At 30.0% G+C, this 27620-nt stretch overlaps 1 protein-coding gene across 1 annotated transcript; it reads right to left on the bottom strand.

Moving 5' to 3' along the window:
* Window positions 1–178: 178 nt before the first annotated feature.
* On the bottom strand, window positions 179–23013 carry LOC129916384 (uncharacterized). The gene is made up of 4 exons (XM_055996286.1): window positions 22731–23013; window positions 9851–9886; window positions 9649–9773; window positions 179–781 (listed from the first exon to the last, which is right to left on the bottom strand). Exons 1-4 carry the CDS (start codon window positions 22792–22794, stop codon window positions 461–463), a joined length of 546 nt encoding a protein of 181 aa, XP_055852261.1. The 5' UTR covers window positions 22795–23013; the 3' UTR covers window positions 179–460.
* Between the last annotated feature and the right edge of the window lie 4607 nt (window positions 23014–27620).

Here is a 27620-nt window from a genome sequence, read left to right as displayed (position 1 = left end):
TAAGAAATGTCTAGGGCTTAATTGTTAGAACTTTGGATAGAGGAAGTTACTTTGTTAAGTAGATTTCCTTGCCTTATCTTGAAACCTACAACTTTGATGGCTTAATTAATTAACACCAAAGATAGCTTGTTTTTTTTTTTTTAAATATTATTTTTTTTATTTAGCAAACAGCATTTAGATATTAGTACATCCAGCCTTGTACCAATAAATTAATATTTATATAAAAAAAATCAATATATTCATCATTTTTTTTTTGTGTAACAAAACAAAACCATAAAATTGTAAATTTATTTTATCATGATAAAAAATATTTATCCTTCTGCTCAGTGTTTTTATCTTTGGTAAAGGTGCGTGCTTTTTTCTATAGATTTTTAGTTAGTAAGTTTATTTTGTGTATTTAGTTTGTGTATCTTGTTTAACTTTTAATCGAGGGTCATTTTGGTTGATAATTATTTTCGACTCATTTCAAATCCAAATATTCCATGTCCAGATTGATGATAGGATAGTTTTCAAGTTGATTATCTTCATTTGTACTGTCCATTGACTCAGCTTTAGGTTTCTGGTGTCGTTTTGGTTTTTGGGATTCTTCGGTATTTTTTTGAATATTTTTTTCTTCAGATTCTGATGGGGAATAGTGAAAAACTATACCTTTTCGAAAGGCATCTCGTAGCTTTCTTTTAAGTCTTTGCTCTGATTCATCGAATGTTTGTGAATTTTCTTGGGCATTTCTTCTTTTGAAGTCGTGTGAGTTTGAGGTTTCATCTAAGTTCATTCTTACGTTCTAAAAATACAAAAAAAATTGTATATTAAATTAGGTAAATTATTATAAATAAAAAAAGGAACTACGTAAATTTTTAACACAACCATTTTGAATTAAAACAAAATTTGATATTAATTCAAGTTTTTTATTTGAGATAAATTCAAGTTACAATAATTAATATCAAAGAAAAAAAAAAGGGATTATCTGAAAAATTAGTTTACGAACTATAATTTTACGTGATAGCGTCATATTTAGCTTTAAAAAAAACAAACTTTTTTCTTCCATTTCAATTTGGTCCATTTTTTTTATTTGATAACTTATAATAAATTGTATATCATTGAAAAGCTTATTATTTCACCTTTAAAAATATGCTTCAATCATATCTGTGCGACACCTACAAAAAAAGTTAAAATTTTTTTTTTAAATAACCATGTCAAAACTAAAACTGAGATTACGGTTCTTTCTGGTCCTGGTTCTTGATACCATAAGCTGTAAAGTAACTGGGTAAAACTCATTTGGTGTTGAGCTTGAGGTGGCTTGAACTTGATTTATTAGGTGACAGCAAGTTTCTTTTCGAGATTATATTTCTCAATCATCCTCTAATTTATTTTGTAAAGCGTTCAAATGAGTGTAAAGTGTAACTTGTCCACTTATATGAAGACACATTCATTAAAGTCTTTTTTGAATGTCATAATAATGCATAGAAATATGTTTTAATGCCAAGGAACCTCTCTATTTTGCATAAATCTAAAAATACAACCCAAAATTGCTTCAAGCTACCGATGCGGATACGTCATTTAAATAAACAAAAGAGTTAAGAAATTTGAAATTACTTTGAAATTGGAAACAAAATTTTCAACTATGAAAAGTTTTCGGTTAAAAAAAATGCTTAAAATCGATTTTTTTTTCGTTCGAAGAACATAATGCTACAGTTCAATAACCAAAATATAGGATTTAACGCCTCAAGGCCCTTGAAACAACTTCTATGTTCCATTTATTGAATATGGAGAAAGATAGATTTTATACCAAGAAGTATTTTATATATATAGGTTTCCGGTAAAAAATGGATAAGCCTGAAATGTCTGATAGCTACACTGTTCTAAAACCAAATAGAAAACGTTTCTATCGCAACAAGTTTAGTAAATATAAGCTTTTTTTCGTTCAGTGTATTTACATTTCATCATATAAATATGGGTAATTCCATAAAAAAGTGGACACAAATTTTGAACAAATTATGCAGTCTTTTTTACTTTTTAAAATAACAAATTACTACCTATACTTTAGGCAAGTTGCAAGAAAAGATTCTTTGTTGTATTCCCTTATGGAAAGAAATTAAATTCTTAAAGCATTTTTAAAGCATAAGCTTGCCAATTACAGAAGAATTTCACGTGAACATGAAGGAAAAACAAGTCCACAGAAAACAAGATGAATCTAATAGTGACGATGACAATATCCCATCGTGATTGCTAAAATAAATTAACATTTAAGCAAGCTTCGTTACACAATAGATATTCGATTAAAAAAAAAACTTGAGTGAAAATGCATCTTTTCTTTACTTTTGCAACCACAAAAAATCGCAGAAAATATGAGTTACCAAAATAATGTAACGTGAGTCACCTACCTAAATATTTTCAAATTTTGCCTCGAAATATTGAACAAATTGTTTGGTTTTGTCACTAATTTTAAAAGCTTGTAATTTTTATATATGGAATCTTCATTAAAAACAAATTACGATTCTAAATTTCACAGAAAAACTTCATAGTCTTATAATGTCCGATTAATGTAACGTGCAGAGATCAGAAATAAATCTCAACCTTTTGAAAGGTTCTTTAATAACCCTTATTTGTCGCCTTTTTCAATAAAGGTCATAAAAAAACCTTTATTTTTAAAAAAGAAAAATTTCGGTCAAGGTCTGAGAGAAACCTTTATTTTGTATTTTTTCTGTTTCGGTCAACCACTGAGATTTATCGCTGAGAGAAAAAAATAAATCTCATCTGCAAATGTATCAATTCCCATAGAGACATGGGAGTGGTGCCATATGAAAGCTTATATTCTCAGCTACCCGATAGTGGTATAATCCGGTTTCCCGATTTTTTTCAAAATTCCGAGAAAATCGCGTTTGAAAGTTGGGGTAAATTTTTTTTTCGAAAAATCCCCGAATCTTTGAACGCTCCTGGAAGCTAAACCGCTTGAGAGCAATTTTTTGGAGTGATGCCAAATGATAGCTTGTGTCATGGGCCTACGCTCTGCACATTGTCAGATTTTTAAAAAATCATCTTCCATGTTAAACCGCCACATCATGCCTATTTTTTCAGAATCGGATTTAACTTTTTTTTTACCTTAAAGTTCTCCCGGTTTGAGAACGCGTGCGCCTACAGGGATGGGAGTTGTACCCAAATGTAGGTTAGAGTCCCCGCTACCTTTTGGCATTAAAAATTTCATTTTTTTCAAAATTCCGAGGCGAAAACGCTTCTGGAACTTGAACGCTTTGGATTAGATAATAGAACATCGGTCTCCTGAAATATTCGAAATTGCATTGATTGTGCTTGTCGGCGACTCAAATAATAGTGGAAAACACATTTTCGTCTTTAGATTTTACTTTAAACAAAAAGAGATATAATTTTTGGTCCAAAGAACTTTGAAAGTCTATTTAGTTCATACATTATTTAATACATAAACTTAGAAAAACCATCCTTTTCATACTTATTTTTGCAATATAAAGACATTCTTGACATATTCGACATTTTATTTTGAATTGACCATTTTTGATTTATTTTCAGCGAAAACGGTTAAAGGTTGACCTTTTCCATTTATTTTTTTGTAAAAATCTCAACCATTGAGAGATATTTAAAAAAATAAATCTCAACCGATAACCATTATTTTTGATTTTTTAAAATAAATCTCAAACCTTAACCGAAACTATTTAAAGTAATTTAAAGTAATGTGGTAACTCTCAGAGAGAAACCTATTGAAAATAAAGGTTGACTGTTATTTCTGGTCTCTGGTAACGTGAGTTACCCACAAAGTTTTATTTTTTCATAGATTTGCTAAAATAAAAAAATAATTTTTCACATAATAATGAAAGGGGAACGGGTCGTTATTCTGCATTCCAAAATTCTGTATGACCAAAATTCTGTATTTGAATAAAAAATTCTGTATGAATATTATTCTGTATTCTATATTCCATTATTCTGCTTTTATATTATTCTGTATTTCAAAATTCTGTAAATCCAAAATTCTGTTTTCAAAATTCTGCACATCCATTATTCTGCTTTTTGGAATTCTGTATATTCCAAACATATACATTTTTATCTTGCTTGTTGAACAATTTATATTCAATTAACAAATTTAGTATAACAGTGTATAAGAGCCGTTTGCTATGTGACCTTATGTGACAGTCTACGCAGAGGAAAAATTAGGGAATATGAGTTTATGTTCTACTTAAATATTTCAGTTTTGTGTCAGCAAATGGCAATAAAAGACCTTACAAAAAAAGAGAAATAAACCCTTATACTCCAGTCAAAGCGTCGGAAAAAAGGGCCTCACCTTGCGATGAGAGGCACTGTCAGTTTTTATTTCATGGATCGATAGGGGTATATTTAAAAGGCTTAAACCCAATTTCTCACCACCTGATCATTCTTTTTAGCGGAGTTATTCACAAAAATGCATTTTTTGGGATATTTTACTTCTAAGCTAATATCTTTGCTCCAGATCATCGTAGACCAAAAAATAAACATACATTCTCTTTCTTATAATATTTTCTATCGTTGTATGTAATTTCATTGTATTTGAGTGAGTAACTATAAAATGGCAGCCATTTAAAGTCAAATTCCTGTTGTTAAAAAACACATTTTTGTCATTATTTCGAAAAAAGCTTATATCATGATTGACATTTTTCTAACTTATTTTGTAGCCCTGTTCATGTCCTGCATTTTACAGAAAAAATGAGCTCTTTATCACCAAAGATGGCCGAGCTATTGATAAATGAACGCATGCAAAACCGGTGCGAAAACACCCAAAAATATCGTTTTTTGGGAATAACTCGACTTCAGAATGTCCTACGGCAAAAAATAAAGCAATGAATTGTTCGTTACAACATTTTCTATCAATTTAGTGCACAATCTTTTTGTTGAAACAAATAAAAAATAAGTAATATTAAGTCAAAGTCGTTTTTTTGTTTAGCAAACTCTTGCCTTATTATTTTGCAAACGGTGCGAGTATTGGCTAAGAAAATAAAATATTATTGTAGTCCTTTAAATTATCTACAATTCAAAAAAAAATTTAGCTTTCTACGACCCACGGGAGCCGAGCTATTATAATTTTAAGAAAGCATTAATCCGTACGAAAATTCAAAAAAATTTCCCTTGTTTATGATTCGTATACTAGTTCTCAGTGAGAGGGGTTGTTTTCATTGTTTCTTGTTATAAGAGAATTTGTCTTATGTTTTTTCGTTGGTCATTTGGACCTTTTTTAAAAAATTAATTACTCGGCTCTCGTGGGTCGTAGAGAGCTAATTTTTTTTTTGAATTGTAGATAATTTAAAGGACTACAATAATATTTTATTTTCTTAGCCAATACTCGCACCGTTTGCAAAATAATAAGGCAAGAATTTGCTAAACAAAAAAACGACTTTGACTTAATATTACTTATTTTTTATTTGTTTCAACAAAAAGATTGTGCACTAAATTGATAGAAAATGTTGTAACGAACAATTCATTGCTTTATTTTTTGCCGTAGGACATTCTGAAGTCGAGTTATTCCCAAAAAACGATATTTTTGGGTGTTTTCGCACCGGTTTTGCATGCGTTCATTTATCAATAGCTCGGCCATCTTTGGTGATAAAGAGCTTATTTTTTCTGTAAAATGCAGGACATGAACAGGGCTACAAAATAAGTTAGAAAAATGTCAATCATGATATAAGCTTTTTTCGAAATAATGACAAAAATGTGTTTTTTAACAACAGGAATTTGACTTTAAATGGCTGCCATTTTATAGTTACTCACTCAAATACAATGAAATTACATACAACGATAGAAAATATTATAAGAAAGAGAATGTATGTTTATTTTTTGGTCTACGATAATCTGGAGCAAAGATATTAGCTTAGAAGTAAAATATCCCAAAAAATGCATTTTTGTGAATAACTCCGCTAAAAAGAATGATCAGGTGGTGAGAAATTGGGTTTAAGCCTTTTAAATATACCCCTATCGATCCATGAAATAAAAACAGACAGTGCCTCTCATCGCAAGGTCAAATGACGCTTTGACTGGAGTATTACCTTACAAAAAAAAAAAAAAAACAAATACAAAATAACAAAAAACAATTTGATGAAATATGTACATAATAGCCCCGTTCCACTGGAGGTGGTAGTTTACTCATGAGTAGATCTAGTACTAGAATTAACACATGATCTTCTACTCGAGGAGATAGGAATGTGTAGTTGTTGTACTAGATTTCTACTTATGAGTAAACTAACACCTCCAATGGAACAGGGATAATGAAGATTCTTGGCTAAATATTACTCGTATTTTGGTATTCAAGGTATGTCATTGCCATATGAAAATTAATTGGGGAGATACTTTACTTCAAAGTTTTTTCTGCAAAGAAAATACTAAAGATCTGTATTCCAAAATTCTGTAAATGATAAAAGAAAAAAAGCGCGCACTTTTTTCATTATCAAAACAATTTTTCTTTTATCATTTAAAGAATTTTGAAATCCAGAATTTTGTGTTTACAGAATTTTAGAATACAGAATTTTGAATTTACAGAATTTTAAAATACAGAATTTTGAATTTACAGAATTTTAAAATACAGAATTTTGGAATACAGAATTTTGAAATCCTAATTTTGGCATATACAGAATTTCGACCACAACCCTTATGAAAGTAATAGTTTTGCGACATCCATTTACAGTATTTTCGTATCAATTTATATTAAAATTGGAAATTTTTGGAAATTGGAAATTGCCCGTAGGTAAAAATCTACCAAAATGTTGAGTGTCGCTTGAACTTGATTAATTGATTTATATTAATTATATTCGGTTAACAATAAGACTTCAATGAAACACCATTGATTACACCGGCATCTGGCATACAAAAATGAAAAAAAGTTCTTTACTGGTTTGTGCGTTCTAGCTCTTATGGTAAATGTTGCTTACTACGTTTTTACAACATTCATAAAACCAAAGTTTTGATCTACTCGTAATTGTATTATAAATTTTATAAGAAATGTATACAAAAGTATTAAAACTTGTTTTTAAGATAAAGAAAACATTTCTATGTATTTAAATGGTTTTATTCTTCAAACGAAGAATGCATTAAGAAACTTTTGGATTTTGTTTAAACATTTTTTCGAGCCATTTCAATTCGTTAGGGTTAATTTTGAGAAAAATTTCTCCTCTGGGTAAACCCCAAAAACAAGAAAATCGCTTCGGTGTAGTTTGAAAAAACTCATAAATTTGAATTTTGGTCGTTTTGGAAATTTTATTTGCTATTTTGTAGTTTTTTAACGGTTCATAAAGATTTTTGCTATCAGATCGTATTTCCTTTTCAGAGACGTAGATTGAAAAATATGTACTAGACTTATTTGGCAAGGCTCATTTTAAATTTTTTCGGAATGTATGTGTGTTAAGAGTCCAAAGTTTTCTAAAAATCGACGCATATCCTTATAGATGGTATTAGATTCTCAAAATAGATTAGTCAGAAATTATAATTTAATTGACAGCTACGCTACCTGTGTGCTAAAATCGCATTCTACTGATCTGGATGTGTTTTTGGTTGAATTTGTTAAATACCAATTAAGTTCTACTTCAGAGTTCAGATTGGTCTTCAAATCTAGTAATTCTGATTTACAGCGAAGTTGTTTAAAGTTATGGACCAATTAACATGCATTTCTAGACTATAAATGTGAAAAATGTTCTCCAAGAGTATTTTTGACAAAAGTATTTTTGACAAAAGGATGTATTTGAATTAAACATCCCATTTTTAATCGTAATTGTTTCAAAATGTTGCCTTTTCAAAATGCATATCAAAATGCAGGGGCGTACCAAAGCCCAAAAAAGCAAAACAACAACTTCAGGCCAGGGGCCCCAAAAGCCTTTACTTCAGGGCGTCAAAAAAAAATTAAATTAAAAAAAAAAATGTGTTTTAAATTAAATTACTGTTGATGGATTACTAAATATTACTTTAGGAGCCCCAAAAAATATGACTTCGGGGCTCCAAAAATATTATATGAATAGTCCCAAAAAATGATTTTTCAGGAACCCCGTTAGTTGAGAGGCAATCAAATATTAATTTGGGGGTCCCAAAATCTATTACTAAGGAGCCCAAAATATTCATCAAATTTTCTGATGGCATGACAAATATTATTAGAGGATCCTCAAAAGCTATTACTTCAGTGGTTCAAAACAATCAAATGGAAAATTAAATATCAATTCAGGGGCCCCAACATTAATACATCAGTGCCCAAAATAATAACATTACGTTATTGGTGGCGTTCCGAAATCCGAATACTACTTCAGAAAAGAGGCCCCTATACCTATTAATTCTTGGCACCAAAAAAATTATATTATATTTTAGGGGCCTCCAAATTATATTTTATATTTTAGGCTCCAAAAATAGTTTTTCAGGGGCCCCAACAGAAATAAACTATGTTTCATGATGGAAAATCAAATGTGTACATATTACTTCAAAACAGAGGTCCCAACAACTATCAATTCTAAGCTAAAAAAAAAATTATTTTAGGGGTCTTTAAATATTTAATTTTGGGGGCCCCTAGTACAAGTATTTACTACTAGAAATTTTAAGTAAGTATATCAAAGTGCATTACGAACATATTATAACATTAAAATAAACCTAAAAATAAATAAGCCATACAAACAAAAAGTACGGCGTATACGTACTTTTTTTTATCTAAGGGGCCCCAAAATTTAGTCTTGCCCCGGGGCAACGGTGACTCAACGTACGCCACTGTCTCCGGGGCAAGACTACATTTTGGGACTCCTTTGATATTTAGGGGGCCCCTTTTATATAGAAAAGAGCAAATAAAAAAGTACGTATACGACCTACTTTTTTTTGGGCCCCTAATGTATCATTTGTTGGTCGTAAAGATTATTCAAGATTATTATTCAAGTAACATTTTTTGGGGCCCTAAGATAATTTTTTTTTTTTTTTTTTCAAAAAACCGATTTATTTGTTGGAGCCCCCTGACGAATTTTTTTTAGATGAAATATTATGTGGCTGGCTACAAATTAATTATGTATTACACTGAAGAATATAATTTGTCTAAGTTGCATTCTCTGCATTGTCTCCATTCGGGGCATTGGCGTGTCGGGGGGCCCCGGGGCATCACCCCGCTTGCCCCAATGGTGTGTACGCCCCTGTCAAAATGTATCGTAGATTCCCCACAATGGAATAATTCATAGCTAAATTCTCGATCGTCTAATGTAAAATTGTAATCAATGGGTACTTTTAAATGTCAAAATAATAACACAGCAATCTATAACTAATTTTAATTTATGAGCTGGGGCTGAGTAATTCAAAAACTATCACAAAACTTTTGTTTTATGAAATTAACATCGAAAATATTTTTCTTAATGTTTGAATTGATTTATAAAGATTTCTAATGATATAATTTTCTCATTGGTATAGTTTATTCAAACCTCATATATGTTTGGCATTCGATGTTCTCAAACCGCCAACATCTAAAGGGATTTGTTAGAATTATAATTTAAACTTTGTTTAAAAATTCCTACATTTACTAGAAGGATATCCGCTACAAACGTAGTGGCGGCTAAGTTTTATTATATCTATTATGAAAAAAAAACTAAACACAGTTTGAATACCCATTTTATTAATGAACCCAAATACAAACATGAATACATAACTCACCCTTTCCAACAACATATTAAGAAGTTCACTTGGGTCTATATCTCTTTTTGCCTCTGACGATTGTTGACTTTCGCTGTTACCATCTATTGAGCGATATATTTTCCCAATGGATCTTTTGCCATGTGCTATATATTAATTGGGAAAAAAAAAATAATTATCCCCACGGGGAAAGCAAAAAACTTTAATGATTATTATTACATACCTCCCCAGCATGAATGACCATATTCTAGGCAGGAACCTGTAAGAAAAAAAAAACAGGATGCAAATTGCAATTAATTACATTTTCTTAAGGCACTATTGGTATTGTTGTTGAAGAAAATATATCATGAGAGATGAACTTTAAGACTAAAGAAATAATAAATATTAATAAAACAACACAAGTCGAAAGGTGTTTTTATAAATCGGTTGCCCTTAGGAAAAAAAAAATAAATCATCGCGTTTTTTATAAATAAGTTATTATATTTAAAAGGGTTTAGGTAGGAGGACCAAAATTCTATGAATGAATATATATGACGTCACAGACGTTTTATAGTCCAAAGTTTTTCTTTAGAAATTGACTCGAGTCATGATGGTTTTTACTGGATTTTATGAAAAAAGTCTTAATGAAGAGTTTTTTTTTTTTATATGATTTTAATGCTCCTTGGAAACACACATTTTGTCGTCATCTTTTTTAGAAAAGAAGCTCTGGCAAAGGCTATAAGGAAGAGTAATGTTCTTGTGTCTTCTTAAGGTTTGTTGTGCACTCCATAAAGGTACACATATTATCCTAGTAGCCATCAAAGCAAATGTACATATAAGGAAGAAGCAAAATTATGATAAATTGTACTTTTAGGATAATCATCATGTGGGTAGTTTCACTTTTTGTTCACACATTTTTATACATTACCAAATGAGAACCAGGAATGAGTTAAAGATATCTATTTTTAAGGAGCTTGTTGATATGATTTTTTAAAATCTTTATTTCGAGAGAAAATGTGAACAAAAGAAATGTAATTTCGATTAAAGTTGTAATGTTAGGTATGTATGTGTTTTTGTGATTGGTTGTTGTCTATGTTTTGAAAGAAAAAGGGTAGAAAGGAAATTAAAGGACGAAATATAATTTTTTTATTTCTTATAACAATGAAATGCTTACACCTGATGCGATATCATATTATTAAGATAGATTCTTTCCTTTTAAAGGTTTGTATATATTTTTATACATATGTGTAAATGAATGAGTAGGCAATAAGTGAAAATTCTTTAATTTTTTTTTTTTTAAGGATTTCACAATTTCTCGAAATGATTGTTTGAATTTTGGCACGTTTTTGTGTGTGTGTTTTTTTAAAATTGTTATAGCTATGTGTCCAAAATATATATTTTTTGATAGCAAAGAGGGTTGTGTATTCAAGAATTTTCTTTTTAATTTATATTCGAATTTCGATGTTTATGTTTTGATTTTGTATGTTAATTCTGAACTGATGCTAAGTTTTGAGATCAATGATGTAATTGATGAAGCTTATTTAGGTAGTTGATGAATTTGTATTGAAACAGCCCTCAAGAGTACTTTTAAAGAAGCAAAAGAAATCGCTAAGCCATCAAAGGGAAAAACATGGTAATGCTGGAAATTCAACTGTACAATTTGGAATGCTTAAGATTGTGCGTCAAAAAAAAAAAAAAAAACAGTTCCCGACAAGCCAAGATGCTTTAGCACCATGCCCATTTTGCACAAAAATAAGCAAACAGTGGCATTTAAAAAATAATCTTAAGTGATGGCACGTCATCTTAGGGTGAATCTTATGGAACTGACATCCATGAAAATAGTTTTGCCCGAAAAAAAAACACACATAGCAACTTCCGAGGATGGTTTTATCTTTTATGAGAAATAAAATGCAAGACTGGTTCGTACGAACTTGCTCTTAGAGTTCAAGTTGTTGAAATTTTTAAGACTTTTTATATAGGAGTTTGGAAAATGTAGGAACTATACCTATAGGTACAAAAAAAAAAAAAAAAATAAAATAAAATAAAATTAGTTAAAAAAAAAAACAAAATCTGCAGTTTTGAGTGATATATTAAGATGCATTTTTAGAAAAAAAGTTTTCAAAATCGATAAAATCGTTTTTTAACTAATTTTTTATAAATAATTCTTTGGAAAAAAAGTTTTAAAATAAAATTGGTATGCCATTTTGTAGAAATCACTAATCAACATCTAAAACAAAATTTCAATGTCCCGTTTTTAAATATTTGATTTTTCAAAAAGAAAATTTGAAAATTTTTTAAATAGGTATCCTAAAATAATTTTCTTTTTGAAATTTTGTTTTTGCCTTATATTAAAATTATATAAATGCTTCTTCACAAAAAGTTTTGTTGAAATGGAATAAGCACTTTCGGAGATAATCGGATTTGAAAATAAATAAAATGCACGACTGGGTCGCACGAACTTGCTCTTAGAGTAAAAGTTGCTTAAATTTTTAAGACTTTTTATATAGAAATTTGGAAAAAAAAAAATTCGTTTTTTAAAAAAATTAAATAAAATCTGAAATCAAATTGCCCTCCAAAACAAGTATGCAGTTTTGATTGATATATTAACATGCATTTTTAGAAAAAAAATTTTCAAAATCGTTAGAGCCGTTTTTTAAAAAACTAATTTTTTATAAATAATTTTTTAGAAAAAAAGTTCTAAAATAAAATTGGTATGCGATTTTGTAGAAATCACTAATCAGCATCTAAAAACAAAATTTCAAAAAAATTCAATGTAACGTTTTCGAAAATTTGATTTTTCAAAAAAAAATTTTCAAAATTTTTTTAAAAATCCAAAAATTATTTTTTTCAAAATTTTATTTTTGGCTTATATTTAAATTATATAAATGCTTCTTCACAAAAAGTTTCGTTGAAATCAATTAAGTGGTTTCGGAGATAATCCGATTTGAAAAAAACGGTTCTATGGCAGGTACCGTTAATAATGATTTTCCAAAAAAAAATTTTTCATTAAAAGGTAGACCTTAGCTTAAAACTAACGTTTGAATTTTTTAAACAAAATCGTTGGAGCCGTTTTTGAGATATTTCAATTTTACTAAAATCGGTATATGACAAGTACCGTTGTTTTTGGTCCAAAAAAATTAATTCCAAAAACCCCTTTGGAGAGTCGCCAAATAACGCTACATACCAAGTTTGACATTAATCGGTCCATCCGTTAAGGCTGTAGGTCCTTATACAGACAGACAGACAGACAGACAGACTGACAGACTGACAGACTGACAGACTGACAGACTGACAGACTGACAGACTGACAGACTGACAGACTGACAGACTGACAGACTGACAGACTGACAGACTGACAGACTGACAGACTGACAGACTGACAGACTGACAGACTGACAGACTGACAGACTGACAGACTGACAGACTGACAGACTGACAGACTGACAGACTGACAGACTGACAGACTGACAGACTGACAGACTGACAGACTGACAGACTGACAGACTGACAGACTGACAGACTGACAGACTGACAGACTGACAGACTGACAGACTGACAGACTGACAGACTGACAGACTGACAGACTGACAGACTGACAGACTGACAGACTGACAGACTGACAGACTGACAGACTGACAGACTGACAGACTGACAGACTGACAGACTGACAGACTGACAGACTGACAGACTGACAGACTGACAGACTGACAGACTGACAGACTGACAGACTGACAGACTGACAGACTGACAGACTGACAGACTGACAGACTGACAGACTGACAGACTGACAGACTGACAGACTGACAGACTGACAGACTGACAGACTGACAGACTGACAGACTGACAGACTGACAGACTGACAGACTGACAGACTGACAGACTGACAGACTGACAGACTGACAGACTGACAGACTGACAGACTGACAGACTGACAGACTGACAGACTGACAGACTGACAGACTGACAGACTGACAGACTGACAGACTGACAGACTGACAGACTGACAGACTGACAGACTGACAGACTGACAGACTGACAGACTGACAGACTGACAGACTGACAGACTGACAGACTGACAGACTGACAGACTGACAGACTGACAGACTGACAGACTGACAGACTGACAGACTGACAGACTGACAGACTGACAGACTGACAGACTGACAGACTGACAGACTGACAGACTGACAGACTGACAGACTGACAGTAAAATGTAAATATCTTTCACCTAGGCAATCGGAGTAAAATAATGCAACTTAGTCACAAAGGCTGACATGACAGTTAAGAACATGATTAGGATATTGAATCAGGCATGATTTCAAATATTTTTGATGATTCACAAACTGTGAAACGATTATCGTTTTGTCGATTATCATTTTAAAAGTAAAGGAACATTTCTTTGATCCAATCCTCAGTTTACATTATGCAACAAGCAATTGTCAATTTATTTGAAAAAAAGTAGAAAAACAAAAAAAATAGAATTACATATAGCAACCAATATAAATGAATATTTTCCAAAAAGAAATAAATTTATAACTGTACTCAAAACAGACTGATACATCACATAATTATAATAATAACATGTAAAAGACTCAATAAATAATACGTTCACTTTATTCGAATTTTTCCATATAATCATCTGCGGCAAAATGCTATTTGTTATGTCATATACGATATACCAAACATACCTACTTATCATAATAATCAGATATCAAAGCAGCAACAAGTGAAATTCACCACCCCTGAGGCAGCTGGAGATTAGATAGATACCATTAGTTATATTTTTCCTCATGATTAAGCAAAGTCCTAAGCGCTAGCCAATAAAACACCCATTAATGATTTAGGGTCAATAAAAACCCTGTCCTTAACAAACACACATATTATTACATGTCATGCTGCTTGTTAACACATGCAGTGACATTTTCACTTGATTGACTTTTCAAATGATTTATTTAGTTATTTCCCTAAGGATTAACCATCCTTGGTAGTCGCGTTAAGATAAGATTTGAATTCGTAAAAGTTCCTTAAAAATTACATCGGTGGAATTTTTACTAAAGTTAATCTGTAATTTTTTTTAACCTTTTTTGTATAGTTAATATATAATTTGAACAAACAGATTTTTTAGAATTTTTGTTTGGATTTTTTTTGCAGTATTTCTATATAATTGCCGTCTGTTCTTGTAACTTCTCATACACAGAGTGTCTCAAAAGTAATGTTGCAACCAAAATATGCTGAAATTTGAAACTAAAATCTCTCAAAATTTGGTAACTTGAAATCATTACAAAAATCTTTAATATGTTCAATTTATTGGATTTTTTGTAAAATTTTAAAAAACCTTTGTTTTTTTTTTTTACAATTCTTTAATTTTAAACTTGCTTAATAGAAAAAATGTTTGTATAGCACCCTGATCAATCAGATTTTTTGACACTGGGTCACTATTTTCAATCTTATCTTATCGCCCTGTTTTGGACGTTTCGAAAAAAAAATTTGAGGTTTAAATGAGCAGAAAATTGTCGCCTTAAACCAATTTGAAACTTAAAAATCGTCCCCAGTAAAATTTGCGTTTTGTGACTTAGAACAATTTTGCTTTACGCCGACGATATATAGAATCTACTAGTAAACTAACATAAAAGTATGCTAGAGCAAGTACCTATAATCCAGTCGTGCATTTTATTTTTTGTTTCATATTATTTTAAAAGACCTATTATTTGGCGCCCTAAACTAGTATCCTTGTACTCCGACCGGTGCGGTGTTATCTAATGACTACTGGTCAAACTCCAATCGACTTAAGCGGGTGGGTGGATTTTGAAACCCCAAAGTTGCTTCTCATATGAAAATTTTTTTTCGAATCCGCGAAGCATTTACATTGCATGCACCTTCTATACGTGGTTGCACTTTAATTGAAAGTTCAAGTGATGAAATATCTCGTTTAGATTTGTTTTCTGTATTTTTTTGTGATGTCATCCAATTATTATGCATTTGAACAATTCACTTTCGAATGTAAAATGATGCATTTTTTAACCATGCAGATTTCTATTTAAGGGTATAAAAGCTTGTTGAAAAATAATTACATCTTTAAAATAAAAGGTCAATAGCTGAGTCATTCTTATATAGAAAAACATCACTTTTCGACACTTTATCTTTACTGTCAAATTAATCAAGAGGATTTTTTGTTTTTATATCTCATCATGTTTCTGTTATAATGTTAACATTATCTGGACATCTAAAGGACTATAACATATTATCAGTTAATTGGCATACAAAATGCCTTCAAATAGATATTGATACAAACAAGTAAAAATATATTTTGGTAGGACCTGTCGATAGGTTTTTTCTATATATAAAAAATCAAGCAAACAGTGTTGATTTATTGATATAGACATGGGTTTTTTTTCACTTATGCGGGTTATAATCTATATTTCTGGGAGATGGCTTAGTATACAGTCAGCTATTCGTACCAATTCGAATGTTAGTTCCGAGTAAAAAAAAAAATTGAAATTGAGGTTTGATCTCAAATAAAACTGTGCTGAATTAAATTGTTTGGTCTGCATGTAGGTATTTTTAATCAAAACCACATACAAAAAAGAAAGACTGCAAAAATAACAAAGCAAAAAAGGAAGTACGAATTTGAATGAAAGAATACATAAAAGGTGTTTTAAACTTTGCGAAGGATGAGAGATAACCTGTGAGATTAGAAAGTTCTTCTTTCAAATTAAATACTCTTTAAAGCAATACAATTTATGGAAATAATAGTTTTTGCTCTCAACAGAGCCTGATTACATATAGAAGGTGTTCTTTCCAAGCGTTCAGCAAAGATAGAACACGTAGGTTAACAATTTATTTTGTTATAAAGGGCAATCAGTACCATCAACATAGTTTTAGTGATTTTGGTAGGTATTTTAGTATGAATTCTATAAAGTGCCACATAGTAAATTAAAACTTCTCAGAAACAGAAACTCTCTAAATGGAGGACTGACATAAATTTAGTATTTAGAGTTAATAATAGGTTTTCGTTTTTGGGCTTCTTCAATTTATTCATTTTGAAATGAATGTGATCCGGAGCATTATGAACATTTTTATATATTTTGTTTAGTAATAGTAAAAACTTTAAACTGAATAACATTGAAGGTCAGATGAAGAATTCCTAGAATGACACATTAGAGATTAAATAGAGCTTAAATATTAATTCTAATTGTTGCTACGAGTTTCCTCATTACCGTTGCCTTATTTTGTTTCATAAGTTCTTAATTCAGAAATAATTTTTTTTAATTTACCTACTGACAATTCCAAATAAATTCATACCTTGGAATGACTGCAAACTTTATTAATTACTAATATTTAACATAATTCATAATAAGAGAGGGCAATAAAAGTTTTAAAATATTTTCGTTAACTAGCTAGGATTTTTTTAAAGTAAAAAAATACGCGATTTTCTCAATATTTCGTGATTTTATATCTGAGCCATAAAATTTCATAGCCTTTAAGCTTATTAAATCTCCATTCATTGCTTTTAAATAAACGTCAGGTTCTTGTTTTTACAGCGTGTCACTTTTGTATGGCCGAAAAAAAAACTACTATAATTTTACAAAAATATGTACAAAAACTTAAGGAAAACATAAAAATTAAAAAAAAAAAAAAATTATTTGAAAAATTTTTAAATATGAGAAATATGGGTAAAATTGAAACAGTGAGTGTGAAAGAGTCAGTCGTAGCCCGTCGCACTTATTCGCAGACAGATTCAATTGTTTCAGAAACTACACATGCTAGAGAAAATTTATGTATATGAACATAGCCGTATTTAGGGGGGGGGGGGGGGTTTTGGGGGTTTAACCCCCCCCCGAATTTTTTTTTTCAGAAAATCTAAAGACATAGTATAAAAAAATACCTATAAGTCTAATATTTGCAGTACTAAGTGGTTTGTTTTTGTATTTTAGTAATTTAATTACCTATCTGAAAATCTCGGGTTGGGGTCAAAATTCTGCCGGAGTCAAAATCCTGCTTTCAAAATCCTGCTTTCAAAATTCTGCTTTACAAAATTCTGCTTTCAAAATTCTGCTTTTCAAAATTCTGTTTTTCAAAATTCTGCAAAAAATTAAAAAAAGGTTTGGAAAATGTTAAAAAGCGCGCGCTTTTTAACATTTTCCAAACCGTTCTTTAATTTTTTGCAGACTTCTGTAAAATCATCTTCTTGAAAAACTATCTGCTTATTTGATAACTTACCTACATAATTTGTTATTCTTTGAATGTATATTAATTTTCTTTTTATAAATAAATAAATTTGAAAAAATTAAGAACAAGTTTTTAATACTAAACATTTCCGAAAATAATTCAAAATTTTTTAAAAGGAATATTTTGTATCAAACAACCGATGGGTTCCAATAAGTTATAGATTTTATTTGAAAAATATTTGCGACACTCAAATAAAAAAATTTGGGAAAGTACCAATGTTGAATTACATTAATGAGGTGTATTTTTCTTTATAAAAAAAACAGAATTGGCAGAATTTTTTGTTCAAGAATAATGCTGGCAGAATTTTGAAAAGCAGAATTTTGAAAAACAGAATTTTCGTTAAAAAAGCAGAATTTGAAAAGCAGAATTTTGAAAGCAGGATTTTGACCCGATCCCGAAAATCTCCCTTAAAGTCTCTACCAATTTCGTATCGTTTAAGAAGCTGTCGATGAAGTTTTTATAAGGAAAAACAACAATTTTGTGGTCCATTACAACGTTTGGTAAGGGATTTTCAAAAAACTAGTTTTTACCTCTTTGATCATTTCCTAAAGCACTATGTAAACACCTTAAAATGTTTTTTTAAGAACCCTTTAAATAACACAAGTATTTATCTACAAGGTTTTTGATGTCGAGGCTAAACTATACTTTTTCAAAGGGTTGCTGAACTCGAATCCGAAGATAAAAATATTCGATCACATCTCGTTTTTGAAATATTACCGTTAAATCTATTTAAGTCTTTCCGACATCTTAACCTTTTATTTCAGAGAGTACCTATGTAAAATTTTTGTTATATTTTTAGCTTTCTATTTATCAAATTGTTTCAAATTAGAAAATTAGCTCATGCCAAACAACTTGGATTATTTAAAATTTTTAATTTTAAGTATTCCCGATTTAATTTAGAACTAAATTGATATAATAGAATATTTCAATTTTTTGCTACAAAATTTTAGTGGGAGAAAAATTTCATTTTTCAATGTTTTTATATATAAAATTGTGCGAAATAATTTTTTGTATAAAGCCTAATAATGGTTCAAATTTATTTCTTCAAAAATATTTTCTTGCTCGCTAACGCTCGCAATTTATATCAAACATCTTATCACTCCTTGTACCAATTTAAACTAGAAATGCCGCCGAATATTCGGCCATTTTATATTCGGTACATTCTTAAATTCTTCTACGGTAAGCAGAGCTATTTTAAACTTTTAACTATGAATTTCTCTCCTATTCTCCTATCTAAAGGATATTGACAAGTTTTTCGCTCTGACACAGTTCTAATGAACATTTGCTTTAGCGGAATTAAGAATCGACTGCAGTTACATATAAGGCGTGTTTTTTCTTCAACTCAGTAGCTACTCATTTTTTTATTTTATTCGAAAAACAATAAAAACAAATACTTACTTGTGTAATTTTTATTATTGTTTTGCGAATAAAATCAAAAATGAGTAGCAACTGAGTAATAGAAAAAACACGCCTATAGTTGATAAAAAAGTTTTGTGAATCTTAAAAAAAAATTTTTTTCAGTCTGAGGTAACCCCCCCCGAAATGAAATCCTAGCTACGGCTATGTATATGAATCATGTATTTATATTGATGACAACATAGTTAAAAGTTTCGTTAAAGTGAGAAGAAAAACAAAAGTATGGAATTTGAACCTGTCCTTCTCTAGTCTGTTTTTTATTGAAAATTTTAAATAAAATAGAATTGTAAACTCTTTAAATATAGTACATACCTTCAACTTTAAGTTCCATAACAACAAAAAAACTTTAAAAATAATTTTAACCGAAAAATACATTTAAAAGTTTAAGTTGATTCGGGACCAAAAATAAAGCTTGAAACCAGACTTTTTTCGACAACTTTTTATGGTCGATATGAAAAGTTCCGTTATTTTCTCAAAATTTCTGTTACGCCATCTTAAAGAATAGGCTATTTATAACATATATAACGAAAAATGACGTCATTATATTGACATCGATATTTCGGCCTATGGCCTACTACGGAACCACTGTGCGATATTGGAGAAGCCCAAAAAAGTGGGTTTCGTCATGACGTCCGTCGGTGCGTCCTTGCGTCCATCTGTACAAGTAGCTACAGCCTAAACGAGTGGACGGATTTTCTTGAAATTTGGTATGGATGTTTTTTTCGTAATTTCCAAGGTTGGTTTTTTTTTGTTTTTTAATATCTCGCTTAGAACGTATACCTCCCATACAAAATTTTCGAGTTATTGCAATTTTCTCGAAAACGGCTCTAACGATTTCGATTAAATTTAGCACACGTAATGCTGTATAAAGTTCTAACATAACTGCGTTTTTAGTTTTTCTCAAAAAATACGGATAGTGGAAATATGGTCTCTATATTTTTTTAAATCGCGGATGTCGGCTCTTCCCGTACATCATTATGGAGTTATTGCAATTTTCTCAAAAATGGCTCTAAGGATTTTGCATACGTAATACTCAAAGTAATTGCAGTAAAACTGCGTTTTTAGTTTTTCTCAAAAAAGTCAAGTCAAATAAAAAAACATTTTATTTAACTAACATTTGGCCTCCATGCCGGCTCTTCCCCTACATCAACCAAATTTCTTAAAAATGTATATAGAGGCAGCTCTAATAACCTACAAGTAAGCTAACATAAAAGTGCTTTAAACTGCAAGAGCAAGTACGTGCGGCCCCAGTCGTGCATTTTATTTTAAATGCATGTCACTATATAATTCTGCAATTCTTTTTTTATTCTGAACTCATGAGTTATAGAGGGTTAAAAGCTATTTACATTTGAAAATTGCATAGCTGAGCACTTTGACACACCCTATTACACAAAGTGAATTCATTCCATTTTGTACATGTTGTTTAGAAATTTATTGTAATAAAAACTACTATTTTTCGACATGAAGGGTCCACAATTTTGAATTAAAAAAGCAAAAAATAACTCAAAAAAGTTCAAATTTCCACATGAGTTGAAATCGTTGAAATTTTTTTTCTTAGTCAATTTTTGTTTTGAGAATAAAATCAAAAAAAGAGTATCTACTGAGTTGTAAAAGAAAAGATGTCCAAAAATGTTTTTTTTTTCCGTTTCCAAAAAAGTGAAGAAAATTCTTTTGTAACAATACTTGCTTTTTTATGCAGCTTCTTTCATATACATATATTTCTTGTGATAATAAACTTTCAGTTTTCCGATCGAAAAAAATTTAATTTTACAAAATTTTTATCAGAATTTCTTGCGAAATCGGAAACATTTTTTTTTTTTTGTTTAAATCAGCCATTTTGTTTTTTTGCTTGAGGTTCATGGGAAGTAAAATATTTTCTAATCTGATAAACTTGAGCATTGATTTCAAGCAATGTGGAAATTGCGGGCCGCTTACCCAAGAGTGGGGGGACTTGTTAATTCTTTATTCGTCAAGTTATTAGGAATAGCTCTCTGAATTTTCAGCTTGTAGTTGAAAAATTTTAGGTATTTATTATTATATTCATGAACAAATCCTAAGAATATTGGAACATTGCATTCATATGTAAAAAAAAAGTTGTAAATTGGGAATAGAAAATTCTGGCAAGAAATCTTTATACAATAAAACAATTATACTGCCTTAAGACCCTTACAGCTAGAATCTATGGGTAGCGAGCACCCCAGACATAGTATGAAAATTTTTTAGGTAGGTAAGTGTTCAGGTGTTATCAATAAAAAAAGTTGATCAATTCAGGGTTAATCCAAATCCAATACGGCATCACTTTATTGTTATCTTATTTGAGTCTGAATGTTTAAAAAATAATAGAAGAATTGTTAATGTTTCATAAATTAATAATTTATCAACAAGTTCAGCTACGTAAAAACAGAATATAAAGAGGTTTTTTTTAGAAAAAATTTGTTTTGGTTTTTTTTTGTTAATTTCTCGAAAACGACAACATATTTTTGAATCTGGTTTTCTGTTTTTGTTTAAAAATAAATAAAAGCATCAAATTTTAAAATTAAATTAAATTAGTACTTAATTACATGAAATTTTGAAAAAAAAATAATTTTTTTCCAATTTTTTTTCTCAAAATTTTGATTTTAAAAATTAATTTTTCAAAAACTGTGAAATAAAATGGCTTTGTTTGAAAATTTTGTAAAAGACTAATGTTTTGGCTATACAAAAAAGTATAGCACGTTATTGTAAGTATAACCGTTGATTTTTAATAATTTTTTTTTCCTAATTAAGTCAATTTTTGTTTTTAAACTGCCCCTCCCCGCTAAACGAAGGGGTATAGACCCCCCCCTCCCATACGATTTTTTTCTTGTCTCGACCTAACCTACACGCTCTAGCTTTTTGGCACATTACTCCTGAATCACCCTGTATATTTCGATCTACCATTAAAAAATTTTAAGTTATCTGAACTTAAAACGACTATTTCGTCCCTTATGATATGATTGGTCCCGAAAAAAACCGTAACTGTACGCTTTTGAATTCAATCGATTCCAGTTTTATTTATAACTTTCTAGAATAAATGGGTCTTCTTTTTTTTTGAAAATTTTTTGAACAAGTTAGTGAATTTTTTGAAATTGCTTTTAGCCACTCATATTATAGAAATTTGACCATTCACAGGTTCTTCTTATTTTTTACCGACGCGAAAATAATTTTTTTCTTATTTTGCTTTTAAAAATAAATTTTTAACTTTTTTGTATAGCAAAAGACTAAAATTGCTGTAAAATTATTTTTACAACACTAAAATGTCACTTATTTTGGGTTTGATGCACGAAAATTTAAAACACACTGAACAAAAAATTTTATTTTGGTTCAGCTTGTTTTGATTAAATATTTTTTTGCAACGTTCATAAGGTCTGTTTTTTCTATAAGTTTTTCATATGTAATTGGTTTCATCCCGAAAAAAATATATAATATGTAGTTTTTTTTTTCTCCATGAATTTTTTTACCTTTAACGAATCCGGTAGGTGCCAATAGCAAAACAACTCCCAGATAAATTATTTTATTACACATTTTTGTGAATTAAATTGTTATTTCACTATATTTTTGTTTTTAATAATAAAATTAATTAATTAAAATCCACGATCGAGTTTATCCACACTTCACTTCTTCGCTATATCAACAGGTCCTCTAGTATTTTATCCTTTACAACAACCACCTTCAAGCACTGTACTTTTGTTCCTTTTACTTGTTGAATGAATCACGTTTAACTGTTAACTGGTTATCCTCGGCAATTCACCGGATGTCTTATATAGCCATGAATATGTATCATGGCCAACTTCAACCCGAAATAAGGTGAAAAATGTTTAACGCGAACGACGAAGAATCATCTACCAATGGAAACCCCAAACTCTAACTCCTACGACAAACTGATAACATTGTTGTTGTTTTGTGTTTGTGTGTGTGTGGGGGGTCACATGTAAAAATGCGGGGTGTCTTTGTAATTGTATGTGTGTAGATGGATTTTTGCTCTCTCTAACATTTTAACTGGTTAACTTTTAACACCATCGCACCGCATGACCTAGGTTCATCTTCTTGTAACATTTTTTTTTTGTTTGTCTACTCGGGTATATTCATGTGTGTTTGATGTATTTGTATCTATTCGTATGAGATTTTTTTTGTATCCATGCAGGAGTAATAGAAGATTTTTTTAATCCCATAGGGTCTATTATAGTAGTTTTGAGATGAAAATGAATGTTTCTTTTTTTTTTTTGTATTTGCTTTCACAGCAACAGCTGATTTCTTTCCGGACACGGTGACGTATGAGTAACTAGAATAAATCTACCTGTGAGAAATAATTTATAGTTTTATGATCTAGGATAAGATATAAATGTTTTTTTTTTTGGAGTAATCAATGTGTTTTTTTTCCACATATTAGGTATTTCCGTGGTAAATTTTGAATTTTATGAAAGTAAAATGGCGTCAAATGAGACCATTTACCCACATGATTTTACTACGTTGTTTAATCAGGCGTCGTCGCTAAGGACTCTAATGATATCCACTTGACAGTGTTTTATTAAAGCATGAGGTAAAACTGATGACAATTATTTTGTACTGAGAATTTTTTTTTTATTTATTACCTGAATGTAATAAAGTTTTATAGTGTCTTTCCTATATGAGCTTGCAATTAAATGATGTTATCGTGACTTAATGAAATTTGAAGTGACTAGTACTTTTTTAATGGAAATGACATGAATAAACTTACATATTTCAATAAAACTATTTTACAAAATAAATAATTCTTTGAAGACGTATTGAACTTCAATATTTTAATATTCTTCTACACAAAAATCCATTTTCACAAAGAGAAAAAAAGTTTTTATAAAATTACTATGCAATTGTGATCAAGCAAATGGACATGAACTTGTTTCAATGAATTGACTTATAATTCTTAGGATTTCCATTCTCCCACTTCAAATACAGAGAAGTAATACAATTTTTTTTGATCCATTAGACCTTTTTCAGTTTCCTCAATTCGTTAGTGACTCATAAACCAATGGCCTTTTGTATCTACTATAGAATAATTATTGAAAACTGGACCAAATACGCGCAATTTATCTGAGTCATTACAAAGATGTCAATATTTTAAACATAATTTTATGTTTTTCATAAATACCTTTATTTCCATTATTTAAGTTTCACATTTGACAAAATTTTAATTTTGGAAAAGACAAAAGCAAAAATGGTGATTTTTTTGTTCACTGAGGCGTATACGTATTTATTTTGTAAGTAACCAATTTGTGAGTAAGCAGTTTTTGCTCCTGCTAGCTCCGAGATGAATTTTTCTTCTACGATATCCGATGTTAAGCTATGACTTCTAACTTGTTTGCTTAACCGCAATAGTAAATTCAAAAACCCATAATTTGAGTGCATATTTAGAGAGATGAACATATTAAGGACATTATGTATATCAATTCCAAACACCAAAATTTTGAAAATAAGAAAATTTGTAGGCAATTTTTTACATACCATATCGTGTCAACTTTTTCATAGTTTTCAATTCAAACAAGAAATTAAACAGAAAAATTTACAAACGTAGTTTCTTAAACGGCTTTAATCTTAAGTTCAATTAAATAATCACATTGTCAAAATTAAGGTCTTCAGCCATACGTAAAAAGACAGGGCGATAAGTTTTTTTTTTTGGATTTAGAGAGTGAAGAAGTGTCAATTCATCGTACACATTATTTGGAAAACTCGCATTTTTTAACCTTCCGAAGTTTAAGCTTTTAAAAAAAAAATAAAAAAAATATCATTTCTTTAGATGTTAAAAACTCTTTTTTTTTTACTTTGCACATTTTGATTTTAGTAGACAATCTTAGTGATATGTAACCACTGCAAAAAAATGTAAGATAGTATATTTGGAGGTTTCACAGCTGAAAAAGACCAAGTCATTGGCGAATCATTGGCTTTTTTGGACCAATTGCAGATTTTACTGTCTCTTCGAAAAAAACACCCTTTCACAAAAAATTTTTTTTTATGAAAACTCTTTATTCTTGCTTTCTATCCCAAAATCAATGTTTTTGCCAAATTTCATTAGAGTGACCCATCATTTTTGTTTTCACTTAAAAATAACACCCTTTTAACCATGATATTTTTATAGACACTTTAGATTCTTTTTTCTTATCTTAAAAGTAACATAATTGCTAAATTTCAATAGAGTACCATGAAACATTTTTACCAATTTTTATTCGTGTAGCAATTTTTCCTAGTTTTTGTGGTACTAATTCCGAATTTCATCATTTCTTTAAAAAAAAAAACACCCTTTTACTCGAGATTATTTTGTAAACTTTATAGATTCTTAATTCTTATACCAACCAAAACATTTACACCAAGTTTTAAAAATTAATAAAATTTAAGTCAGCTGTTATGATACCTTCCTCACACACAACTTAACCCATCAAAAAAACACCCTTTCACCAAAAATAATTTTAAGAACTTTATGAATCCTTTGTGCCTGCTTTATCTAAAACCTTCATCCCGAATTTTATCAGTGTAGCATGTTTTTCACATGGGTTTCGGTTATATTTTACTTGTTGAAGTCAAAAAACAAGCACCCTTGTTTTTAATCGACAATAACTTTACTTAGAGCAATCGTAATGACTTTATTTTTATGTCATTAGATTCATCATCAAAAAATACATTGAAAACATGTGTGATATGATGATATTCGACAAACAATTTTCAGTATATTTTTGACCTTCACCCCCTCTCTCTTTTGTCCGCGAAAAAAAACTCCCTTCCACCCAACTTTTTTTATAGACTATTTTTCTACTTGGTTCTTATCCCAAAAGCAAACTTTTTTTAAATGCCTATTTTACCTGTACTAATAGTTAGCACATCTTACTTTACACTCGCCTATTACTACTCGGAATAAACGAAAAAGTCCTTTTTCAAAGTTTTTTTTTTTATTAGAACCTCAGTTAATCACATCACAGGATATTAATGGATCATACTAACATAATGTGACCATTGCACTCGGTATTGTTGTTGCATCTTTAAGATCTTCACGTGATGAGAGAAGAAGGTATTTACATTTTATTTTCAACGAGAATGTATGAATATTATGTCTGTATATTGTTTGGCTAGTAAGTATTTTTCTAAAGACTACTCACAATAATTAGCTGCGGCTTTTTGTTATTAGGTAATTATGACTTGGAAAGATTTATTTTTAAAGGTAATTTGAAGAATTACTTTAGAATAAATTAAAAGAATAAAAATAAATGTGTTTGTTCTTCCATTTATTTATACCAATTTAATGCAATAGTTACTGGGGCTGATATAATGTATAAGATGCTTTGTGATTTTGTATTTTTTCTTTGAAATGTGCTTTCTTTTCTTACATTCAAAGGACCTTATAAATACCTGAGCACTTAAATTTGTGTATTACACTGGTCTGCAAGGAAATCCTCCTTTAAATAAAACTATATTTTTCCAAAGGATTTTTGTATGCTGATTCCGAATCCAAAGTCAGAATTGACCTAGCACGTCACGTTTTTTAGATATTCCCGTTAGAAAATCTCAACAACCCATTTTTTTTGCTGTTTTCGAAGAAATATTTTGGCATAATGTAATCTTTTTCAATTAAAATTAATACGGTTCATGAAAGAACTTATTATTTTCTCTCAAATTCAGTTTCTATCTTCTCAATATCTCTTTTCCTCTCCGAGATATCTTAATTTAAGTCCATAAAGAAACTGATCTCTAAAAATGAATATATCTTTCTCCTTAGAACAAAAGTATACTTTTCTAATGGACTTTAGTGTGCTGATTTTGAATACGAACTCAAAACATTTCGGTCAGCTCTGGTTTTTGAGATATAGTAGTTTTTTTTGAGATTTTCAAAAAAAAAAAAACTTGATTTTGTGATACTTTAATGCGAAAATCTTAAAATCCTGACGTGATAGAATTTTTTTGACTTCGTATTCTAACTCAGCACATCAAAAACTATGAAATGTATACTTTTTCTTCTAGGAGAAACAAATCTGAAGCTTTACAAGGCAGTTTATCGAATGGTTTATTACAAATAAGATATTTCTAAATAGAAAAATAGTATATAAAATTAGAAAACACGTACAAATTTTGTTTAATGTATTTTATTATGGTTTTGTTTACATATTTGACTTTTTAAATACAATGGGCTGGGCATTGATATTTTATATTTTCCTTAATTAAGGTGCTTTTGTTCTTGAAGGATTTACTAACAATTGAAGGATTTCGAAATGTCTGCTGGAAGAAGAATAAGTCCTCCAAATTTGAGCTCAATGCGACCAGTGGCGTATTGAGGGGGGGGGGGCTCAGGGGGCTCAAGCCCCCCCAAGCCTCGAAAATCATGTTACTAT

The sequence above is a fragment of the Episyrphus balteatus genome, chromosome 3, assembly GCF_945859705.1.
Source record: "Episyrphus balteatus chromosome 3, idEpiBalt1.1, whole genome shotgun sequence".
Taxonomy (NCBI): Eukaryota; Metazoa; Arthropoda; class Insecta; order Diptera; family Syrphidae; genus Episyrphus; species Episyrphus balteatus.
Note: the sequence above shows the minus strand (reverse complement) of the source record. Positions and strands in the feature narration are given on the sequence as shown.